Here is a 23976-nt window from a genome sequence, read left to right on the forward strand (position 1 = left end):
TATATGCGTGTGTGGGTGTTTGTGTCTACAAGGAATGAAACTAGGAAATATAAGATGATATCAAATAGAAACTAAGTTATGGGACACAAGGGAGTATCTGGTTGATTAAACTAACAAATAGGCTCACAGTCCTTCTATTTTCTTGTCTGTTTTGAGTACATAAATTATATTTACACCTGTAAACTAAATGTAATGTTGAGGGAAATCTGTAGCCAGCACACATTGATACTGAGTTCACTGAAGCCGGAGAACTTAGGGCAGACTTTCACCAGCTGATGATGTCTTATAATTCCTGTAGTACAAAGGTCCTACATGGGAAAGTTTTGAGAGAATTCAACTGCATTTTCTTTATTAACTTCTGTTTTTCCCTGACAAGGGCTTTCAGGTACTTATTACCACTTGTCAATAACCCCCAAGGAAATCCTCCCATGACTTTAAGTCAAATTTTGGATTACTGACAAAAAAAAAGCCGAACTTTAATATTTTTTTCAGCATTTAATTCAGCAGATTAAGTCTTCTTATATGGTTTGAGCCACCTTACATGATGACTCTGAGATTGTATTTTTTAAGGTTCACTTGGCCACATTATATTAAACTGGGTGCTATATTAAGTAATATTAAATATTTAATCGATGATGACAGGTATTTTTGGAAGCTGATACAACAGTATTCATGAATGAGGAAATGAACTTTGACAAAATGAGTGGTTTGACAGATGGTAGTTTGCTTAGAGCTCTTCCTAACAGATGTTTGAATGAATGTTCTGCAAGACCTCTGTGTATTTTGGGTTTTAACATTTTATTAGCAAATAGCTATCACCTGGTGCATACTTGCTCTTTGGAAGTTCTTGATGTGGAAGATAGTAATTCTTTTCCTTGTATTTCATGGAGAAAAAAAACCCAACACTTTATTGATTCCTGCTTGGGGATAAGAATTATGTAACTTAGAAAGTCTTTATTACAAGTACACTTTTTGTGTGTCAGAATAGTTATGGTTAGCTTGGTAAGATTTACAGACACAAAATTAACTAGGCCAGTATTAAGGACTGCAAGGTCTCAAAATGTGAAGCTGGGAACTAGAGATGGGATTGAAACCACAGGTGGTGTGGGAGACACTTGTGTAAAAACCAAATTAACCCACAAATAAAAGCAACCAGAACACTCTCAGTAATTGCTAAATAAAGAACCAACATGTCTGCCGGAGTAGAAACTAGAATTTAGATTCTCTCAAACAAGTATCCTAGTCGTTGTGCTGCACAATTCTTGTCTAACCTCACTGATTTTAAACTACCTTAATGTAAACATCATAGCCAAGAACACATCAATACACTACTTCGTCCTCAGATATATTTTCAGTGAATGCTGTGTATAGGCAACACATAAGGCAATACATATTGTGCTCCTTTTTCTCTGGATGAAAGTGCTGATCAGCCATGCAGCACGCCGGCTCTGCACTGGACATTTCCACGCATTTCATGGGATGCCCAATGTATTGGTCCCTAATTCATCACTCTGATTTCTGCTGTGGGAAAGAGCTTCGTAAGGACTACATTTTTGTGGCTCTAAGTGAACTTAGTTGACCTTAAAATTTTAAATTATAATACACAGGGGCCTTGGAAAAATTTACCCTGGATCTGCGGGGGTAGATTCCTTTCCCTCACAGATATCTAAAGGAAGCCTACTTGCTCATACTTCTAAGAAATATAATGAAGAGGTTTTTTTTTAGAACTGCATAAAGTTACTAAAAATGAAAAAAAAAAAGTAGTATTTAAAACACATGTACTGAGAAGGTAGAAGTAAACAAACCAAATGTATCTCAAGTTAGACTAAAATTTAGGCTAATACATTCAAACTACCAGTTAGGACTTGGGCACCTTTTTAATCAAACTGTTGTATCTCAAAATATGGAGCTTCATCTGTACTTAGGCATATAGCATCAGAAAAACCATTTAGAGAAGAAATTAGAAGAATGTTAGAATTAGAATGCTCTTTTCATATCTTATAAACAAGAATTCTAGATTTTCCATTTTGAAATTACATTTGACATTCAAAAATTGATAAAAAAATAAAAATATTAAAATTGATGCAAAAATATGCATTATTTGAAGAAGAAAAAAACCCAAAGAAATATTTTGGACAAATTGTATGAAATGAAAACTAGGGGGAAAAGCTAACTACTCAACCTGAACAACTTTATTTCCCATTTCTTGATTCTGCAACCAAGCCGAGCAGTCTAGCAGTTTTGCAAATGAATTCTGCTCCTTTTTGCAATAATAAAATTAAATATTTGAATATTTTATTTAACAGCCAATTGGTAACCATACTGATGTCTCTGTATGAATGGTTCCTAATATTTTAATGAGGGATAACAAAATAGCTTTTTACAAAATAGCTTTTTTTTTTTTCCTCTTTAATAACTTACATTTATATACAACAGTCTACTGCAGTAGTTCAGCTGTTCAATCACAGTTTCCACTCAGTGGTATGATACTTAGTTTATATTCTTCAGATGTAATGTATGCCCAATTCTGCCCTTGGTGGCTGTGGTTTAATACTGGCCTCACATAAATTCCATATCTAGAAGACCACAGAGCACTTTAAAAAGAGCTGGTAGTCCCTTGTACACCACTCATATTATTGCATCATCAGTTACATTCCTCACAGGGATCCTCTTCACTACCACAATCAGGAGATGAGCAGAAATTAAGGAATCTCTTGTTCTTAGATGTGATATCTCAGTCACAGTGCAACAGCAACAACTGAATTGGAACCAGCAGGCAGTGATCTTTTCTTCTCCTTCCTTTTTGACTGGCTACAGCCAGGACAAGAAAATCAAATTTAGCGCATCCTTTCCTTAACTAAAATTTTCCTTGACCCTTTGTGACATGAAACATCACCTTTGCCATCTGTACCCATGTTTGCTGCCCGATGCTTCCTACCAGACGTCACTGCTGTCTAGCCTTAAATCTAATACCTTTTACCCTATACCTCTTCTATGTCTTTACCCACCTTCTTCTTTGTTCTAAGACTGTCACATATTTCTGAGGTTGATATTCTTAGGAGTCCCAGCCCAGCCTGCCTTGTGATGCAGCGTCAGGAGCCACTGAAGTTCAGCTGTGAGCTCCTTCTCCATTCCGGGCTCCCTGATGTAAGTGGTGTAAGTCCTACTGTTGCTGGGAAAACTAACTTTTAGAAAGGTTCATCTATGGACTGAGGACTTGCATTATTTGCAGAACAAAAAGACCATATGTACTCTGAAAGCCTAAAGAAGCGGGACTATTAACTTATGGGAAAATATTCACCTACTTTGCTCTCTCATACCCGAGAGAACATCTTTCTGCCAGTTACTTATATATTTTAATTGCATGACTTAGGATTTTGGCACTGTAGACTTGTCCTTACACTGCTAATTATACCAAATCTCATTTTACAGTTTTCTTTATGTCATTCCAGTTTCTGTATTTTTGGTATATTCAGCACTGCTGAGGTCTTTGTGTATTACAGGAATAGTAACCGTAGCGATATAAAAAAAAGGACAATATTTTATAGAAGGAAAGGGAAAACAGCCATGAACAAATTCAAAATGAGTTAAAAAATATTAGGTTTGTGTTGTGAAACTGGGAGAGAAGAAGAAATGTCAGGGTACAGGCATGGATCTCTAGGTTAGAAATCACTAGAGAGGAGTAACGTTTAGAAAGTCCTGTGTTAGAGATTAACACCAATTAACAGCAATTATGGTTTTGCATATGTTAGAGAGAGAACAGAAACAACTCTCCTGGCCATGACCATCTATACTCTGCTTCATACTGCTCTAAGGAAAAATATAATGAATATAAAAATACAGATATGTGCAAGAAAGTAGCGGGAATGGAATAAGAGAGACAGTGGAATAAGAATAAAAAGAAACAGATTATTTTGCAGGCATGAATGTAAAGGGGGAAAAAAACAAAAAGGAAAAGAGAAATCAGTGCTTTCTTATAAAAAGAGTTTTGACATTGAAGACTGGTTACCAGAATAGGTAAAGTGACCATTTGGGTTATAACTCATGAACAAGTAACGAAAAATAGAAATGTGGGATTTTTTCCTCATTGTATTTGGAAACATTAAAAGGTAGTGTCACTAATAAAGTGGTAAGCATGGGCTATTTTATCACAGTCAGCCTACAAGGAGACACAGAGGACAACAGAACTTTAAAATGGAGATATGACTTACTCTGACTTTAATTTGCCTTCAAAAAACATGGTCACTGACCCTTTAAATCACGAACCAATTACAAGCATTGTAGTGCCATTACTAATTACATGCTGAGAGTGTAAATTTAAAACGGCAATTTCAATTTTCAGTTCATTGGGAGAATGCAGGAAAATGAAATTGCATACTAATTAGTTCATATGTGTCAGACACCTGAAAGATTAGACAAAAAAACTCTAGACTCATTACAAGCGAGTTATCAGCAAGGCACTCAAACCTTTCGTTTGCCAAGCTGCATATAAATAAAGAAATTAAATGACAAAGAAAATTGATAATGATGGAACGCAGCAAAAATAGCTACAGGCCTGTATGTACTTATACTTTGGAGGATTTTGCTCATTGTACACTGCTTCCTTTAGAATTTATCTAGCATTAGAAACTATAAGAGGATAACAGGCTACTGCTTGAGGTTCACTTTGCAGAATGTTAATTTATATTTCCTAAAAATGGTGTTTCTGGCTTTGCAACTTTCCACTTAATCTCTGCCAAACATTCACAGTGTTTTTCAGGAGCCATCTTCTGGACCAGCTGCTTTGTCACTCAGACCAGAATGGAAAATGTCCCATATACAGATCCCACAAATTAGGATGTGGGAAGAAGCTGGTGATATGATAACAGAACTAACAACTAAGAGCAGGCTATTGTTACGGGGAGGATTTTTCTGACAAGACCAGAAAGAAGGTAGACAGAAACTTGGCACAAATCAGAGTGGGCTGACTTTTTGTAACCTTCTACAAATGCTTACGAAGTATCTCCTCGGCCATTATAGGAGCGGTGCAAAAATAAGATAGGGATTTCTGCTTCTCCTCTCAATAGAAACTGTTCATCCATATAAGGGTCAGGCAGTGTCTGTCTCAAGAGCGCATTTCATGCTTGAAGAACAAGGCAGTGCACTGATGTAAAGAACTGCTATGCAGTGCATAAAGTGTGAGTTTGTGGAGGTCTGTATCCTTGCCAAATCAAATCAGGGTTTCTGCAGAAGACTAAAAAGCAGTTTTTCTCTACAAGTATCATCTCCCCAACACATTTAGATTTTCTGTTCCTAGGTGTTCTAAGGAGAAAAGTCTTCAGAAGCGGGGGGTGGGGGCGAGAAAAGTTATCTCAAGATTAGTTTGAGCTAAAAAGAAAAATAGAATACTTGGAAAGTTTTGTGAAAATTATAGACCAAAATTTATTTTCAAAGAAAAATGAGAAGAAAAAGAAGGGAATGCTAGGTGTTTAGTACACATTAATAATATCACTTAATTAGCTTCTAGAAAAGTCCTTACATACTGTGGCTGTCAAAATTACAGAATAACCTGCATGGGATTTGCATTACCTAGTTCATTAACTCCAAAAATGAAAAATTGTTCAAATATGGTAGCTTGGGCTGAGATTTGTAGACACATTTCCTCCATTTGTTCGACCTTCCTTCCAGGTAAGAGCAAAGGGAAGACTTCCCTGGGAGCAAAATCCAAGGCAGAATTACCTCTGGTCTGGGTAGAAACCTGCACAGCTGCCACCATGGCAGGTGGTGGCTCTGACAAGCACAAATGTGGAAGCAACAGACCGTTATCCATCCCTGTCCAGTTCATCTCCTGGTAAAGACACATCTAGGGGGCCAGTGCTAAATGGTTTTCATTTTTTTCTCCAGCTCATTTAATAAAGCTCACACTTTAATGCAGTCCAAAAAGTACTGTAACACAGACTTTTTCTTCATCCATTAAAGTTACATTAGTTTCCTACTCCTGTGAAAATAATTTTGTCCAAGTCCCTTAGCATTATTCTTGCCAGTTCTTTTTCAATGTATAAATTTTACAGACTAACTAACCCCTCTGCCGTTTATGGAATAAAACTGACTTAAGATGCATTGAAGGGCCATTGTATTTTCACTCTGCAGTGAATAACAAACGGCAACATTGGCTTCATTTTTCAGAACTGACAAAACCCAGCACTCTCACCACACCAGTTTCAGAAAGCTTCATCAAACAGCATTTTGTGCCTGCTTCCCAGACAAGAAAAATGAACAGGTAAACCTGCTCACTTTTTCCCCAAACATATGGCAGCTGCTTAGAAAAATCATAAATGATAGTCAGTACAAAAACTTGAATATGAACACAAATTATGTCATGTACATGAAGGTAACTTCAAGGAGAGTGTGTCTGACACACCCAAGGGACATACAGACGGTTCAACTTAGCGCTGATAGACAGGATGCTCAAGTACCATCTTTTGCTGCTCCTGTGGTGGGTTTACTGGGAGGGAAGAACTATCTTCATGTTTTGACTGCACTGATCAGTACAAGAGGTTGTCCCATGCAGATCTAACATCACCTTTATTAACTAACAGCTGAAAACGGTAAAGCTTAGCCCAATTCACATATCATGAAAAGACCATAAATGTAATGAGCTACAGCTTCATTACTTTTATCAAAGTCATTTGCTGGGTAAAAAGAAATCCAATCCACAAAAGAAGGTACTGCCATTTGAATCATTCTAGCGATAACATCCTTGAGTGGAAATGAAAAAATAAATGTGTATTTTCAGCCCCATGGATGTGGTTGAACTAGCAGTTATTTCAACTTCAACTAAAAAAGTTCTTGGTATTTCCAACGTATGCACACAATGCTTAACCTGTATGCCCAGGGCAGCTCAGCAGGGAGCACAGACTATTCCTGTAGGCTTTGGTACAGCCAAAATCATATTAAAGCACTCTAGAATGATGCCCTAGGAAGGCCGCATGTGTCAAAGTATCTCCACCATGAGATATTGCTGTGAAATGCTACTAAGAACCTAATTAACAAATGTAACATATGTGGAAAACAGCTTCATTGAAGAGAGTCTTTACAAATTTGCTTCCACGGTTTAGAGACACAATGGAACATATGCATACTTTTTTTTTTTTTTTTTAAATTTGTGCATTTGGAAAGTTGAGATGATTATTCTTTTGCGACTAAATAGTGTCTTTTAGTCTAGGCTGCACTTCTGACAGTGAATAAGAACCTAGCTGTTAGTTTACCACTTGTCTTTATCAGTTTCTTAAGCGACTCTGCCAATTGAGTCAAGGAGATCTTTTTTCCTCCTCGGCTCCATCTGTTACCTGAATCCATGGCCATCTGTCATTTTCTGCAGCAGTCCAAGCATTCACAAGACCCTTCTTATTAAGTCGTGCATAGTATGGGTACCATTTCTGGAGGCCAAAAAGAGCTCGATGAGTGGATGACGCAGTAATTTGTTGGTTTGACACAATTCCTCCTTCTATCCCTAGTGGGCCAGAGCATCCTGTGAATGGAAACAAGAAAATAAATTAATGCAACTGAAATTGTCAAGTCTTCTGAGTCCTAAGTTGCTGTAATTGCGAATAGTGTGCAAATAAATCCAAAGTGTCGTGTCAAATATGTTATTAGAAGATATTTAAAACACTTGAGTAGCATTTTTTTCTTAAGAAATAATAAAAAGTACAAAAATGATGCTTTTAAGTAACTATTCCCATTGCAAAATTAATGAAATAGTTTAAGCTTTCATTTTTTTTTCATATTATCTGAAGAGTTGTGAGTTTGTCTTTACAGATATGATGAAAGAAAATAATCCTTAGATTCAAATATTGAAATAGTTGTTAAATGGAAATTTGAAATTTTGTAGTTGCTGCAAAGTACCATATTGCTGCTTTTGCACTAGAGGTTAACATTTAGCCAATATACTGTCGTTATTGCAGTTATGAAATATGAAACTAGACACATGATGTTGTTCAGTTACATTAAAAATAGTTAAAGGTCTTTTACATCTAATAAGCAAACCACATAGTATATATTCAACTGTAATGTTCAAATGTTCAAAATTTCATGTGTGACATTCGTTGTCAATTTATTCACCTGAAATACTCGCAGATGTAATATTTTTTTAAAGTCCAGACATTTCTGTATACATTGTTTTCTGAAGCTACTCCATTTGGGTACAGGAACAAGTGCATCAAATTATTATGAGCCATCCAAACAGAGAAAAACTTGAAAATTCATTATATGTAAATGATTGGCAGTCTTCTGAATACTACTGAATACTCCCAACCCCTTTGAAATATTTTTTCTCAGCTCAATTTTGATACAGGAAATACTTTGGCAGCTGATCCTGCTCAGCTGCCAAAAAGATCTTCTGCTTTGTGGGTCAACTGCCATTCAGCAATTTTGAACACAACAGAATAGAGCAGACATTTACTTACACTTTAGGTTTCCTCAGGAGCCTGGAAGTCTTTCACCTTAAGCAATACTAGAGGATGAACTCTGAAATGGTACTGCTATGAAAACCTTAATTCCTCATTAACTTAAAGACACAGAAAGTAAAAAGTGACCAGTGCAATTTGCTTCTTTAAGCAGAAGCGGAGGCAGAGAGAGTACTGGGAGTCATTGCGATATAGTCTCTGGGTACTGTGTGTCACTGATAACGGAGACAAATACAAACAAAATTTCAGTTTTAAGTTGTTTATGGAGCACAGGCCATGGACAAGCACATGCTTGTGCACTGGAAAAGAAACTAAAACCCACACACAGCTGGATTTCAAGTGTGTTACTTCTTAAATGTAAAAAGTGGTTTACTTTAGGGATACGTTTAAATGCTTCTATGATTCTAAATGAAATCCTGGCCCCATTGAAACTGACTGACTTGGAACATGTGATGATTTCATCCAGATTTTTAACTATCAACAAAACTCTGCTAGAATCTAAAGCCCAAGTTCTACTTTTCTGTGTAATGTAGCACCCAGCAATAAAGGCAGAGCATTCAGCACTTGACTGATAACTCTTTTCATGATGCACAAAATACAACAAAACACAGATCTCCCTTACTGTTGTGCCAGCTGCGTAGTTCTGCCAGAACAAAACAAATTATTCGTCAACAGCATAGGCAGGCACAATACAGGATGTATTCAAAAAATCCACGTATGTTGAAAAAATGTTATTTTTCATTGTGTTATCATGTGTTACTTACAGATTGAAAGATCTGTTCAAATCTCAGCTCTGTTTATGAAATCTTTTCATCTAATCAGAATAAATTCCTGCAGTATATAAACTGCCATATCTGCTTGCAAGACAGAGGTATACTACTCTACTTTACTAAGAAAACTGCATATTTTTTAAAGTTTCTTACATGTACTTGTTAAAATATCTTTGATGTTTCATAAAAAGAAAGTGCACACGAGTTTGTCTGTATGTGTGTGTAACTCACTAACTCACACATGTACGTACAAGACTGATTCCAGCTCATGATGAAATCAACTGCTCTTAACAGCTGGTATAGATTGATAAGTATTTAAAAATAAAGATGTGAGAAAACAGAAGAGAGGTTTCCAAGAGGAGCTGAAAATGGAGGAGTGGAGGCATGGCAGGTGTTTTAATATGTACGTGGAACATACAGCTATATTCTGTATATATGTATTCCTTTCATGGTGAGAACAGGGACAAGGACACCTGGCAGCCCTGCTAGCATTATTCAGTGACCTAACGGGAAAAATGTGTGCATGAGGTCAGGGTTCCACCACATGTCAGGGCCAGTTTTGAGTGGGGTCCAGATAATGGTATTTGGCTTCAGTAGACAAGAAGATCATGCATTTGATGACCCTTGATCTCCTATAAATATCCCAGCTTTGGCAGACTTGGAAGGGATGTGGATGTCTCTTTTTTTTTGGCTTATCAGCCTCTGTTTAAGGTGCTTGAGATACCTTAAATGGTGTTTGAAATACATGTGAATTCGTTACAGGAGAAAGGTGAATTTTCCTTTCTGCATTGGAGGCATTTAAATTACCAAGTACAGCACTTAACTCTGTCAGTTGTGACCATATATGGTCAGATGGTCCTACCTTAGCTTTAGGAGGATTATTCCTGAAATGCAAAGCAAATCTTTACCTTTGGGAATAAGTATTTCATTGTACAGGCTTCTTACTTTAATTGCAGTTCCAGTCTTGGTTGTCACGTTTGTCAGTTTTTTGATGTGATTTAAACACAAAATTTACCACTCCTAAAAATGAAAACTACCACATTAAGGATAGTTTCTACTTTGGTGTTCAGTTCAAGCATAATGACGTTAGATGCGTAGCAAATATGAGACTGGATAATAATTTCTAAACAATATTATCCTTACAACATAATATCTGTACACACCATTGAGATCTGTCTTTAGAGGATCTTTTTTCAACACCCTGAAGGACATCATTCATGAGGTGGGAAGCTTGGATTAAGCTAAAGCTTAATCCTGCTTGAGACCTGTTTGCAGGTCCACATGACAGAATTTGCAATGTAATCTTGGTCTGACCGTAGCAGTTCTGATGAACTGGGCAATTTCCTAAGCACAAGTCTGGCAGATGGGCCTTGAGGAAGCCCACCCAACTCTCTTCCTGAGACTTAAGATAACTCCACGTGCAACATGAGGGCTTTTTGTTGTTAGTAGTTTTACCTTGAACTTGACTGCATTGTATTTAACCTTCTGTTGCATAGCCAGATCAATCTTCATTTCAGAATATTTTTTACACTCTTCAGTCCATTTTAATATTGCCAGGTACATTTCTTAAATTATCAGAACATTTTGCTCTCTTTCTCATTTATCAAACAGCCTGGACTTCAGCAGAAGATTTGTTAGGACTCTCTGAGTAATCTTCTTCCACTTTTAAAACTGCAGATTTACCCATTCTTTTGTTCTTTACTTTTAATTGGACATCATTCTACAAGAAAACCTTTCCATTTACTTTTATCTGTTGAAAGGAAATAGTTGAACACATTGCTGGATAGTCAAATACTGCACAGTAAATGGACTTCCCTTAGCCATATGCTCATTAATTTCTTCCAAATACTCCAATAGACTTGTGAGTCATATGTTCTCCTTACAAAAGTTCTAATGGGGCTATTACTCTCTAAAATCCCAATAAATTTACTTTTCTTGAAAAGTCTCAGCTGAATGATCTGCCTCTGGTTCCACCAAACATCTTATATTAGTAAAGGGCTGGTTAGAGACTGGCAGCTGTGCAAGATATTCAATTTGAGACACAAAAAATACTTTCCACCAAGTTAAGATATTAAGATACCCTTTTTTTTTGTTGTTTTTCTTTAGTGCTTAGTGGCTGTGATATGTCATTGATTACTAGCAATGAAGGAAATAAGCAAATGTCGATTTTGGAGACTGTATTTTAAATAAAACTGGGATACATATTTTGCAGAACAAGTAAAAGATGTATTATATTTTATTGTTATACATCTGCTTCTATTAAATCCATGGTTCATTTGACAAAAGTCATGCCACCTTGGTAAGCTGCAGTCTCCAAGGGAGTAATAATATCACTACAGTGACTGTACAATTCAGTCTGGTCAACATCAGCCATTAAACAGAAAACCATTTGTATTAGTTAATGCTGACATGCTGGGATATGGCAATCAGCTTGATGCAAGAAACTAAAAAAAACCCAAAAAAAAGGGCAATTAAAAAGCTGCTTGAAAGGCTCATGATACAGATTCACAAGGAAAGTTTTGTCATCTGGAGCTGTTATTACAGTGGCATTATATAACAAAATACTTAATCAAGCAATACTGGTTTTAATCCTACAGTGGCAATTGGTATACACTAAATCAAATCCTATTGATGCTTATCTTGCTCTCATCAAACACAAACCTATGCCCACAATGCCCTATTGTCCATGAAGATGACAGATGGCAAAGGTGTGCCAATAAGATACATGACCGGGAATGGATCCAATGAAGGATGGGGAAAATCAACAACACAGGAAAAGAATTAATTTACATGTTTTCAGTTCTCCTAAGAATCCCCCCACAACTCACATGAAGATGGCATGGTTATAAAACTGCCTTGAAGGCTTCTTTTACAATCTCAAACTTAACTAGATCTGAAATGTTATGTACCATTTTGCATCACAAAGCAAATGATCATTAGTCCAGATTTCACTTGTAGAAAAGTGTATGGAGATCATATATCTCCTTAGGCAAAATATGAGTACTTCTTTCCAGCCTTGTCTCTTACAACAATAAATCCCTCCAGCTGAACAAAAATATCTGTGCACAAGGAAAGAGAAGACGGCATATAGCTTACTGTGTCTTACATTGAAAACTGCTCACAATTTAATTAGAATAGGGAAATAAGTCACGTATTCCCCTTCTAATAGGGGAAGGACAAACCATTTTAAGATAAGGAATTACTACAGTAGGATATAATAAGCAGAAAGCAATGAGGAAACATGCTACTTGACTGTACCTAATTGGGACTTCTACACTTATGTCAGCCCACAAATTAAGCAAAATCTCCAAATGTTCTAAAAATTGCTTGAAAATGTGAGGATTATGCCTCTGCAAATAGAAGAAAAAGATTTCTTGTTATTGACGATGAAAGACGCCTGATTTGCAGCATGAATATATAGCTTTCATTTCCTCTCTTGGTTTGTCTCTAGCTAACATCATCAAAACAAACAGATGCAAAATTGAAGGCGTGCAGAAAACAAATCTGCTTTAGACATCTGCAATCCCGTCTTTCTCCAAGCACCTCATTTTCTGGAATGAGATTGCTGTGGCTGTACTTAGCATAGCATGGTAATTGTGCTGAACACAAACTCTGACAATGGAACTACAGATGACCTCTGATATTGCAATAATTAATGCTAATATATACATAAGCCCTCCAACATGCAATCTAGGCTTCAGCCTCATATTTCTTCTTCTTGTTCCTCCTGCCATCCACACATACCTGCCCAGCTTGTTCTGACAAGGAGAGGTCTCTTCAGCTAACAATAAATTTGGTTTTATAGGAGCTAGATCAATTGATACAGACAATCATTTAGCAGTCTGCCACTGAAGTGCCTATCCATATGCAATGTACGAACAGTTGCTCCCGTAGGCCTTGTTTTTTCACAGCCGTGACACGATAATGATAAAATCCTCTCTTTACAAATATTATGTAAAATGCTTTGGCAGAGAGGTCACTGGGAGACTTAGCTTCCCTTCCTGCTAAAGGTGTCAGCGGACTCTATCGTGGTTTCAGTGACACAATAGTCCCCAGTTGACAAGTTCACCATTCCTCAATGGGATTACAGGTGACCTCTGGTATTGCAGTAATTAATGCTAATGCAAGAATAAGCTCCCCAGCATGCAATCTGTGCTTCAGTCTCCCGTTTCTTCTTGTTCCTTGATACGGAGACTTTAGCTCTCTGCCTATAAGCATGTTCCCCCACTGGCCTTGCAGTCCCCAGGATGGGATTTAGATTCCTCTGATGGACATCCAGAGGGATTTTCTACACTGAGCAAGTCTGTGAAGACTTCTACATTCAGCGTAGCACAGGAACATATGGAGACAAAGGCTCAGACGCTGAAAGCAGATTAGGTCTTTTTTATATAGTGCTGTGTCTGAAATGGAGGGTTGTCATTCAGGACTAATTTGCTTAGTTCTTGTTTGGTGATTTCCTCGTTCTGTTCTTTGAGTAGAATGGATAGGATTGTAAATTCCCCACAAAGAGCACAGGAGAACTGCAACATGCAACACAGTTGAAGAGGGGACCTATCTAACAGGAATAAAGTTAAAGGGAGATACACGTTCTGATTTAGGAACTCCCTAAACTGAAAGCTGCTGGAAGCTGGGAAAATACAATGAGACAACCATAGTTTAGTGCTCATCCCTTTTCTTATATTCAGTCATTAAGAATTCACTTCAGATCACTGTCTAAGTCAGGACTTTTTGACTATCATTGGACCAGGCATGGTTATTCTTATGCTCAAAAACAAGGGTACAGGCAAACTCTCATATCTGCAAAGCTGTAATCAGAAAAAATAACTTTTTTTAGTATTTTTCCCTCAAGTGATTCTTGCTGCTGTGTTTTGTGCTGAACTCCATCACATTAACGTTATTGACAGCATATCTAGGGACGTTCAAAATGCTTTTAATGGAAATGGCCTGGGAAGACGACTTCTAGAATGAAGACGTTCTTTGAAGATCTCTATCAGAGAAAACCACAGCTTCAAATGATCTGGAAAAGTCTCTGTCCCAAGACATGCTAGCTACGTCATAGCCACAGCATTCCTGACAAATATTTGCTGAATACATTTTTTAAAAAGCTCCAGGAGTGAACATTCAACAATGCTATTTGGTGTTTGATTGAAATCCAACTTGAATTTTTCTTATTCCATTTATTTCTTGTCCAGATTCTATGAACGCGGACAAGAATGTCTTTTTCTTAAAACAGCCTTTAGTGCATCTATGTCCTCTCCTGTTCTCTTTTCTACTTGAGGATGCCAAATAATCACAATTTACACCAAGCACACAGCATAGCACAAAGTGTAAAGGAGCACAGCTGCCCTTGCTGTATATATTACTGGACTAACTGGAGGCACAATTTAAAATCCAGGAGGCAGTTCAGAACTCAGAAGAATGATCAGCTGAACCTTGATCATGATGCACCACGTGGTGAATTTACAGCCAGAGCAGAAAACCACTATCACTCCATGGTGACTTCAGAAAGGAGAAGCACCACTGTCTAAGTATTAAACACAAAACACTTCCTCTAAGTTTATACCATTATTCAAGTTAAAGCATTAAACACTTCACTGATACTCACTACTTTTATTTTGTTTTCAAGCAGCAATTATGATATTTTTTTTTTAAGATTAAATTATATTGCAGTAAGGAGTTCAGTTTCTCAAAATCCTCTGCTGAGTTCTCAAATGTAATAGTGTTAATCTTTGTGTGAAAAATGATTTTTACATTTCAAGGTGACACTGTGAAAAATAACATTTCTATCATGTTTGGGTAGCAACATTAGCCAATTTTAAATACCTCATAGCCACTTAAACACTAGTAAAATTAAGCTGAATAATGTAGAAATTATGGACTAACACTAAAAAAACTTCCACACAAGAATTAAACTAAATTGATATTGTATAAGTTAAAGCCGTGGGAGCTTTCAAGTTGCACTACAAAATAACTAATGCGGGCATGCTTCCACGCTTAAGGAATGGTAGACACAGAAACCACAGCCTATAACTGCTGCATAGGAGTAATTGATTACTATGATTATCTTAGGCTGCAATGACATGAAAAGATTTGTAATTACAAGTTCTGTTTACCAGTCACAAGATTTTTTAGTGTATCTGGACTTGGGCAGCTATGGGTAGAGATTTGTACTGTTCTAGATCTATTAATGACCTCCTTTACTTCTAGCTTGTTGTAAATGACAGACAGAACAGTCAATTAACAATTTAAGCATAACTTGGACATGTAAAAATGAAATTAGTAACACCACTGGATTTAAAAAGAATATTTTTTAATTTGCTAGTGATGAACCCTGTGCAATCCCTGTACTTCTCCCCTTGTTTGGTATTGAAATATTTCTTGGAAGAATACAAGAAAACTCAGCAGCTTACCAGCTATGTTAGGAAATATATTAATGAGACACGGTGTTCTGAGAAATTTCAGCCAGATTTCAGGATAGCCAGATACAACTTGTTTTCAGAGTTCCTGGTTTTTATATTTACATTCATCTGTCTTCAGTGACATGTAGTTGTTTGTTTGTGGCGCATGTAACGCAGATAAAAACCTTACCTATGTGGCAAATGCATTGTATTGTAGTGTATCCTCTCTTCTCCCTAAATTCATCTATTAATATTTTAATTTCCGGAGGCTGTCAGCACTCCCAGGTAAAAAAAAAAAATTAAAAAAAAGAAAATAAAAATACAAGCTCAAGAATATTCATACCAGTGCTGCAGAATGGGGTTCACTACTTGGAAAGATCATATTCTGCCTCTCAACTGGAGTGACCTGCTGACATAAATGCACATTCACAGTCATGCTGGCAGTTGCGAATGCAAATTTCAGAGGTTCTAGTTGAACAGGAAATCTCACAGATTTCCTTAACTTTTGTTAAATCTTGTCAGGAGGTGGAATACCTGGATTCTGAGCAGCTGACTCTTTTGAAGCTCTGCCTGATTCTCTGAATTAGTTACAGGAATCAGATGATGATACCACTTTCTTTTAAGTGCTAACCAAATATTGCCTATTTGAAGGGGGCTCATGACATTTGTATTTATGATTTCCTCTTCTCAAAATCTGCTTGTTCCAAAAAGCAACTTTGAAAGGAAACCCAACCAAAACCAAGCAAAGTACAACAAACCCAAACTTTCCCTTGGAAGTAAAACTTTCAGTTACCCTGAAAGACAATCTGCTTTTTTTTTTTTCTAGCAGGTCTACAACGGAAATCAGTGGGATTACAACATCAATCTAATTAGCATTCCTGCAAGCCAGCCTGACAATGAGAATGTTCATTTTCCAGGAGAAGAGTATGTGCTTTTCAAGTGGCAAATCTCATTTTGCTGCCTAGAGACATTCTTTCTGTCTTTGTGGTTTGGTGTGTTGTTGTTGTATTTTTTTTCTCTTTTCCCATAAGAACAGCAACTCTTCCTAGAAATGACAGTGTTATTACAAGATATATTCATTGAAATAGTTTAAAAACTACTAGCAGCGCTAATATGAATTCTACATTATAATGGAATACAAGTTCTTCAGCAAGAATGAAAAAGATGGCAATATCCTACAATATAGTGCTGAAGTGATACGCTAAATATGAGCTATATCCATAGTACTGGATACAAACTGCATGCTAATGACTGTTACTTAATCTACTACACAGAAACAGCAGTTCGTATGGTCTCTAAGCTCTTTCCATCTTCTTCTACAATATGTCTAACTTTTTAATAACTGGAAATTTAGATATTGGCATTTAGATCTTGTTTCTGGAAGCCATTTGATGTAGGTATAACATATTAATGTAAAGCAGCTTTAAGGATCAGGCCTTGAAGCCCTGTTAAAAATACAGAATTAATTTAAAGGTCATGGACTTATATTAGAGTGGAAAAAATTCAGAAAGAAGATCCAGAAAGTTATCTTTGTATATGTGCAGTAAAAGAAGTCTTTCACTACTACAGCAGTGTGGTAAAATATGATGTTATACTTGTGACTCCATGGTGTATTTTAAACATAAATCTGCACATACACTTTTTTTAATATCCCTTTATCTTTTCTTATCAATATAACTTTTCACTATAAAAAGGATATTATTCTGAAGTGTTTATATTAAGAAATATCTAACCAAACAAAGCAAGCATAAGGGATACAATCCAAGTGACCCATCTGAGAGTTACTCATCTACTCTGAAGTAGCTGCTTAAGCTCTTTCCATCATCTGTGGGAGGAAACAGGCAACTCTAAATCACGATTTCCATTATTCCATCATTTATTAAGAAAGTGTTTAAGCCAGATGTAATTATCTTTTTTTTGTGTGTGTGTGTGTGTCTACTGACCAGGGAACAAGACTAGAACACTAACTTCAACTTAGTGCCTAGGTTTAAGAGGCTAAAATTAAGTGAAATGAATCTGATGAGTTTTAAAAACACTGAAAAGACATCACTTCAAAAATACATGATGACATATTTTTCTGCAAAGTTAGATTTACTAGACAGATAACATATTTGGGCTTTATGGAAAAAAAAATATTTTAAAAACAGGTGCCAAGGAAGAGTGAAGCATAATAGAAAACCAGCATCTTCTCAGACTTCAGCATGATGATCACAATAAGGTTAATGTGACTTTGGAATTGGGATTATCAAGTTGTTCAATTTGAAATACCCACATAAAACCTCAGGAACCTCTTTGCCATAGAAATACCATTCTGTCTGTGTTACATTTAATGTCACTGGTAGTGGATCCCAGAGGTCAATAGAGGGGCCAACTCTGTTTAATGTCTCATTAATGGCTCAGACACCAGGACAGACACCCTCACTAACTTGGCAGATGACACAAATCTAGGAGGAGTGGTTGGTACACCAGATGGGTGTGTTGCCATCTAGAGGGACCTCCATAGGCTGGAGAAATGTGCTGAATGGGAGACTCAAGAAGTTCAACAAAGGAAAGTGCAAAGTCCTGCTTTCTGGGAAGGAACGGTCCCATGCATCAGTACGTGCTGGGTGTCTAACAGCTGGAAAGTAGCTTGGCAGACAAGGATTTTTGCTGTCAGCTGCATAGACAATCAGTATATTTTCAAAAGCAGAAGAATTTCTAATTGTATATTTTAATTTTCAGGCGAAGTTAGAGGCCCAAGGAAACTTTTCATTTTCTAGAAGATTCTGTCTTTGCATATATATGTAGACCATATGTATAAACACACACTAGAACAGATTGAAGAAGAGCTAAAATCTTAAGTAACTGGAAGTACTTGGGCTTTGTACAATCAATTTACTTCAGTCATACTTGCACAGAGCATACACATTGTGTGGAACTATTGCAAAGGACAGTCACTTATCCCAGCTCATTATCCAATTAACTGTCTCATGGCTTGGCTTCAGTGATCCAAGAGCATTGGTTACAGTGTACCCATACAGCTGGAGATTACGCAGACACGGTAGATTTATTATTACATACACTTTTTTTTTAACGTATTGAACTATTTTATTTTGTCAAACACATTCTTACTGCCATCTCATCTGCTCTCCAGCTCATGCCCAGTTTTTTTTTCCCCACTAACAGCTATTGCTCCTTATGTCATCTCTTAAAACATCACTTTTAAGTACAAGCAAAGCCTGTACCCTCTACAGTCCCTCCCACACTGAGGCAGATTTTCACTTGGAATGAATTCTATGTTGTGCAAGATCTGTGTATGGAATACTGACTTTTTAAACTTTAAAACTCTGCAGATCTCTAATATGAATCAGACCTTCACCCATAACTAAAAAATCTTCAACTTAACTGCAACAGTGTTTTAGACTTGAGATATCATATGAGCTGGAGTTTGAAGAATGCTGGTGAGCAAAATATGCGGGACGCGCAGCTATTGACCACAAGCTCAGCTTCACACATTTTAGCTGTTGGCTATTTCAATAATTCAATAATTTCAATAATTCAATAAGCTAACCAAATTGTTTGCTTACTCTGTGTAGCTCAAGTGTTTTTTCTACAATCCATGTTCTGATCTGGGTGATAAAGCAACTCAGTTGTAGCAACTCACGTTAATTGTTGTTCTGGAGACTAAACCTACAGGCAAGACCAAATCAATGTTTTTGTTCCCATTGAAGGAATTTAATCAGCACTTCCACTAAGACAAGGCAACAGATCATGTGTTCCTCTTTCTCGTCCATTGCAATAGAAAATGAAACCACAAAATAGAATTTACAAACTCCCATTTTGCATTTCAGTATGCTTAGAGAACACACAAAATCAAACAGTTTTCTCTCTTACTAGGTGAAAAATAAAAGTCGCAGGTTCTATAACTTTCAGGTGACTCCTAAGTGCACAACGGACTAGCACATTTTTGCCTCGCCCTGGTAATTCTATAGAGCCATTCAGCTTTGAAATCTGAATAACAGGAGGCATTTATCTCCATAAATCTGTTTCACATATTTAAAACAAACCAAAACAAAATTGATTTTATTGACCTATTAACATTCTAATTATTTTTACTCTGATTTCTGAAATGTGATTCCAAGTATGTTAGTAGCCAATGTGGTACTGCAAGCACTGAGGTGAAGAATATGATTTATCTTGTTTCATGTCTTCACATAAAATACTGTATGTCAAAGGCGACATCTTTACCAATTTGCATCAGTAACAGCTAATGAGCAAACAGACACTTTCAGACAAGTAAACTTTTCAAATGAAGTGTTAAGCTTCAAGTCCCTAGGAGGTAACATGAAAATGAAGTGATTAGTTATGTTCCATGCAACAGAAGACAGCTTTTCAGACAGTAATGGGAAAAATTGCCACCTATTTGCTGATATGTCCAAAGAGATTACATGCTTTTTATGCTGATATAGCATCTCAGCCAACATCAGTGCATTATTCTGTTATCATGCTGGTCAACATGGTTCATGTGTGTAAGCAACGGTTATCAGAACTCATCAAATATAAATAAATTGGATGTTATGTTCTATTTCTCAACAGTGCCATTACTGCTAAGTGACTATCATACATTCCCATTAGCAAGTCCTCTCTTCATACTTTATAGTAAGGTTGTAAAATTCACTTTTGGCCTTTACTGACTCTACAAGCTCCGTACTGAGGATAAAGACTGAAAACAAAGTTAGGGACCTCTTACATAGTCTGAGGATTCTAAAAAATGGAAGCAAAAGAATTTTTGAGTTCTTTCTGCATCTAATAATGGCTTGCTTTTTCTGGTGATAATGTGATTTTATAAAGTAGTGTTTTTAGAAATTGTGCCTAGGTGAAGAAGCTGCATATAGGGACTGCAGATCTGCACTCCCATCAGCACTCCACCACCACCTACAGAAAACATCTCTAGGTTGCACTGTGGGAACTACAGGCAGGTCAGTCTACTTCAGCACTTTGTAAGCTACTAAGTCTATAATTAAGATTGCTAAATACCTGGATAAAGACAATCTGTTGGGAAACAGCCAACATGATTCCTGTAAATGGCAGTCCTGGCTCATAATGAAGTTCTTCAACGGTGACAGTGTGTGTAGAGATAAAAGTAATACAGTGGAAACAGTACACCTGGATTTTCAGAAAGCACATGATAAAGTTCAACATCAAAGGCTCTTGCCAGGGAGTGGGGAAAATGCCCCAGTGTAGACAGAACTCTAATTAAAGAATAGGAAGTAGCTTTTCAGGGTGAAATGTTGGCAGTGGGATCCCCCAAGGATCGTCGCTGGAGTCAATTTTACTCATCAACCTGGAGGAAAGTATGAATGGGGAAATGATTCATTTTGAAGTTAGTAAGCTCTCTTGATCAAATGCCTAGCTGATGATGAGCAGCTCCAGAGGGACACAGAAAACTGAATGAGTGGTTCAAAGGGTGATAGATGAATCTCAATGTACATAAATAGAAGATACTACATCTATGAAACCAAAACAAAACATAAGTATGGCTACACAATACTGAACTTGGAAGTGAACATTACCACTACAAGAAGAAATCTGAGTGTCTCTATTGGTTCTCTGAAGTCACTGGCTTAAAATGCAGTAGCAGCCAAAAAAGCCAATAAAAAGTTAGGCATTGAGAAGAAGACATAGAGTATTACTTCATAAGTATATGAAACTCTGGTGTGACCACACATCATGTGTTGCTCCGGTCTCCACATCCCAAGAAGATGTGAAGCTAAAGAAAATATATGGAACAACAGTTCAAATGATTAAAGGGACAAAGCAGATATCACAGGAAAGGGGAATAAAAACCTAGGGTTTTTCAAGTTGGAGAGGAAGAGGTCGAGGAGAGATATTACTGAACTTTACATAAACACAGACAAGATGAATACAATACTGTTCATCAAATCTACGTTACTGAAAATAAAGAGCACCCACTGAAATTCACTGGAAATCAGCTTAACACACGTAGAAGAAAGCACTTGCTTGCACAGCGGGAAGTGATCTTCGGGAGCCTTCTAGAAGTAGATATAGGATCTACCGCTTCAAAAAAGAATTAGACAAATTCAGGCATAATAGGTCCATAGACAATACTAAAGAGGGTGACTGGGGTGTACCCTCTAGTATCCCTACGGGAACTGAAGACCTGGGGGAGATATGAAGGGAGGAAATGACAGAAACTGCTCAAGCCTACGTTCTCTCCTTAAATGATGTTTGTCATTGCCACAGTCAAGGACATGATGGTAAGCCAACCAGACTGTTGAACTATCTGATTCAATATGATGGTTCTTTTGTGTTCTTAAGAAATTACCAATAAAATGGTAGGGCAATTTAGCTAAGAATCCGTTACGTTATTCATGTAAATAGTCTATTTAAAAACAGCTCCACATGAAAAGAAAGTGCATACAGAATGAGTAACTACAACATTTCAATCAAGAATAGAAACTAGACTTTACAAAGCTACTATTTCAGAATGCATCTCCTTTTAATATTGTAAATAAGCCCTTACTCAGTATTCTGTAGGAAACCTAAGATGACAAACTAAGAAATAATATCACCTTTCCTGAAATTCCTCCAAAATAAACATAGTCAATGAAGCCACGAGATCGCTGTGACTTTTTTGTTCCAGGTGCTTAGAGAAGAGATGGAAGGTATTAGAAAACAGAATGCAGTCACCAAAATAAAAATATTTTAAGATTTTCCTTTAATAAATAAAGCATAAATAAGTATTTGAATTTATTGTGGATAAAATCCTCTCACATTCTTTACAAAATGCCTACATGTTTGAAAATATATAGATTGACTTAGTAACTTTCGCTCATAACTATGTAAAGAAAACTATTCACAAAACGTTGTAACAAAAGGCAATTGGGAAGTTACCTGTCAGTAATACATAACTGAGCACAATTCTGTTTACAAATTCATCTTTATGCATTAGACTCTGATGGCTGAGTATGAGCCAGGAGACTCCACTGTGCTGAAAATGTCTGTGTTAAGAAATACCAAATAAAGTTGCACAAGACAAAACCACAGTGTAAAAACCACAGCCAAGTTGTTTGATTCTTTTCATTCAATAAAGTAGCAATAGCACTAAACTATGCTATTATTTATCCCTAATGACTTATCAAAAAACTTTAACACTAGGTTATAAACATTTACCTATATCAGTTTCAATTCCCAATAACCTGTTAATCCTATGTCCTCAGTGCCTGTGCAAAAAGCTCATGTAGTCCTTGAATCTTCTTAATGTCTTTTTTTGTCTAAGTTTCCTGTGTAAAATTTCTTATGACTTCAAATCCTTTTGGCTCAACATGGACTGTAGAATTGCAGTATTGGGTGCTGATCTGCTAACTTAACTGCAGTAGGGTTGCAGAGCAGGGAATTTGTTTTTCAGCTTGTTGTCTTGCACAAGAAGACTTAATCTCAGCAAAACCCACAAGGAGGAGTGTGTCCACTTAACTACAGTATCCCTTCAGCAGGCATGCATTTGCACCTAACAACATGAATAAGAATGAACTTCAGTTTGGAAAAATGGAGCAGCTTGAGTTGAAAGTTTGTATTTCTTTCAGGAGTTGCAAAGTTTGAATGCAAAAACCAATATCTACTTACAAGAAAATGAAATTCCTCCTTTTTTGATCAAATTTGAAATAATGTTATTCATACTTCCCTAGTACACTGGGAATTATGGGTTGTGACTCTCATACTGTCTTCTGAAGGTGCTCCACTGTGCATAAAATATGCTGATACATCAGAGACCAAAATCTGCTTTTCCTCAGGCCCCTTCTTCGGTCACAAAACAGCACAGTGACATCTCTGCTTTACCAAGAGGAAACACTCTTCTGCATTACGTCCCTTACACAGGGGCACTGTTGGCAGGTGCAGTTTTTGCTGTTCGCAAAAATTAACTTTTTTCTCAATTGTTCCTAGTGGCTAACTTATCAAACTCCCTAAATGGTAACCTGTCCTGGTGAATTTAATTTCCTTGTACTTTGCAGATAGCAAAGGTGACACAGACGTCACTAGGCTAGATGATGACCAGCAATTAGGTTTTCCATATTGAATCAAACACCACTTGTAAAGTATATTAAGGTGTCTGTAACTAGAATTTTTCATCATTAAATACTAATAATGAACAGCATAAAATCCCTAGTGTTCCAATCTTTAAATCAACGTGCAATTATTGCTTGAGAAATATAACTTCTTAAGTGAAGAGGAGAAACACACTATACTTCATTAATAAATCACATTTTATGTCCAGCAGTTATATTTGCGTGTTGAAGACTAAAGCATAGCTTTTAAAGGACATCACGAATCTTGTGCCCCATCTTGCCTGTGGACATCTCAGTGGGA

The 23976-nt window shown here is 36.8% G+C and overlaps 1 protein-coding gene across 3 annotated transcripts in view; it reads right to left on the minus strand.

The window, feature by feature from the left end:
• The window catches only part of EDIL3 (EGF like repeats and discoidin domains 3), a 254738-nt gene that overhangs the window by 66679 nt on the left and 164083 nt on the right, over nucleotides 1-23976 (minus strand). For all 3 annotated transcript variants that reach the window (XM_065046489.1, XM_065046490.1, XM_065046488.1), the window contains one exon: nucleotides 7329-7510. In XM_065046489.1, coding sequence (XP_064902561.1) covers nucleotides 7329-7510 — 182 coding nt within the window. The remainder of the gene's footprint in view (nucleotides 1-7328; nucleotides 7511-23976) is intronic.

This window comes from Columba livia, chromosome Z (genome assembly GCF_036013475.1).
Source record: "Columba livia isolate bColLiv1 breed racing homer chromosome Z, bColLiv1.pat.W.v2, whole genome shotgun sequence".
Taxonomy (NCBI): domain Eukaryota; kingdom Metazoa; phylum Chordata; class Aves; order Columbiformes; family Columbidae; genus Columba; species Columba livia.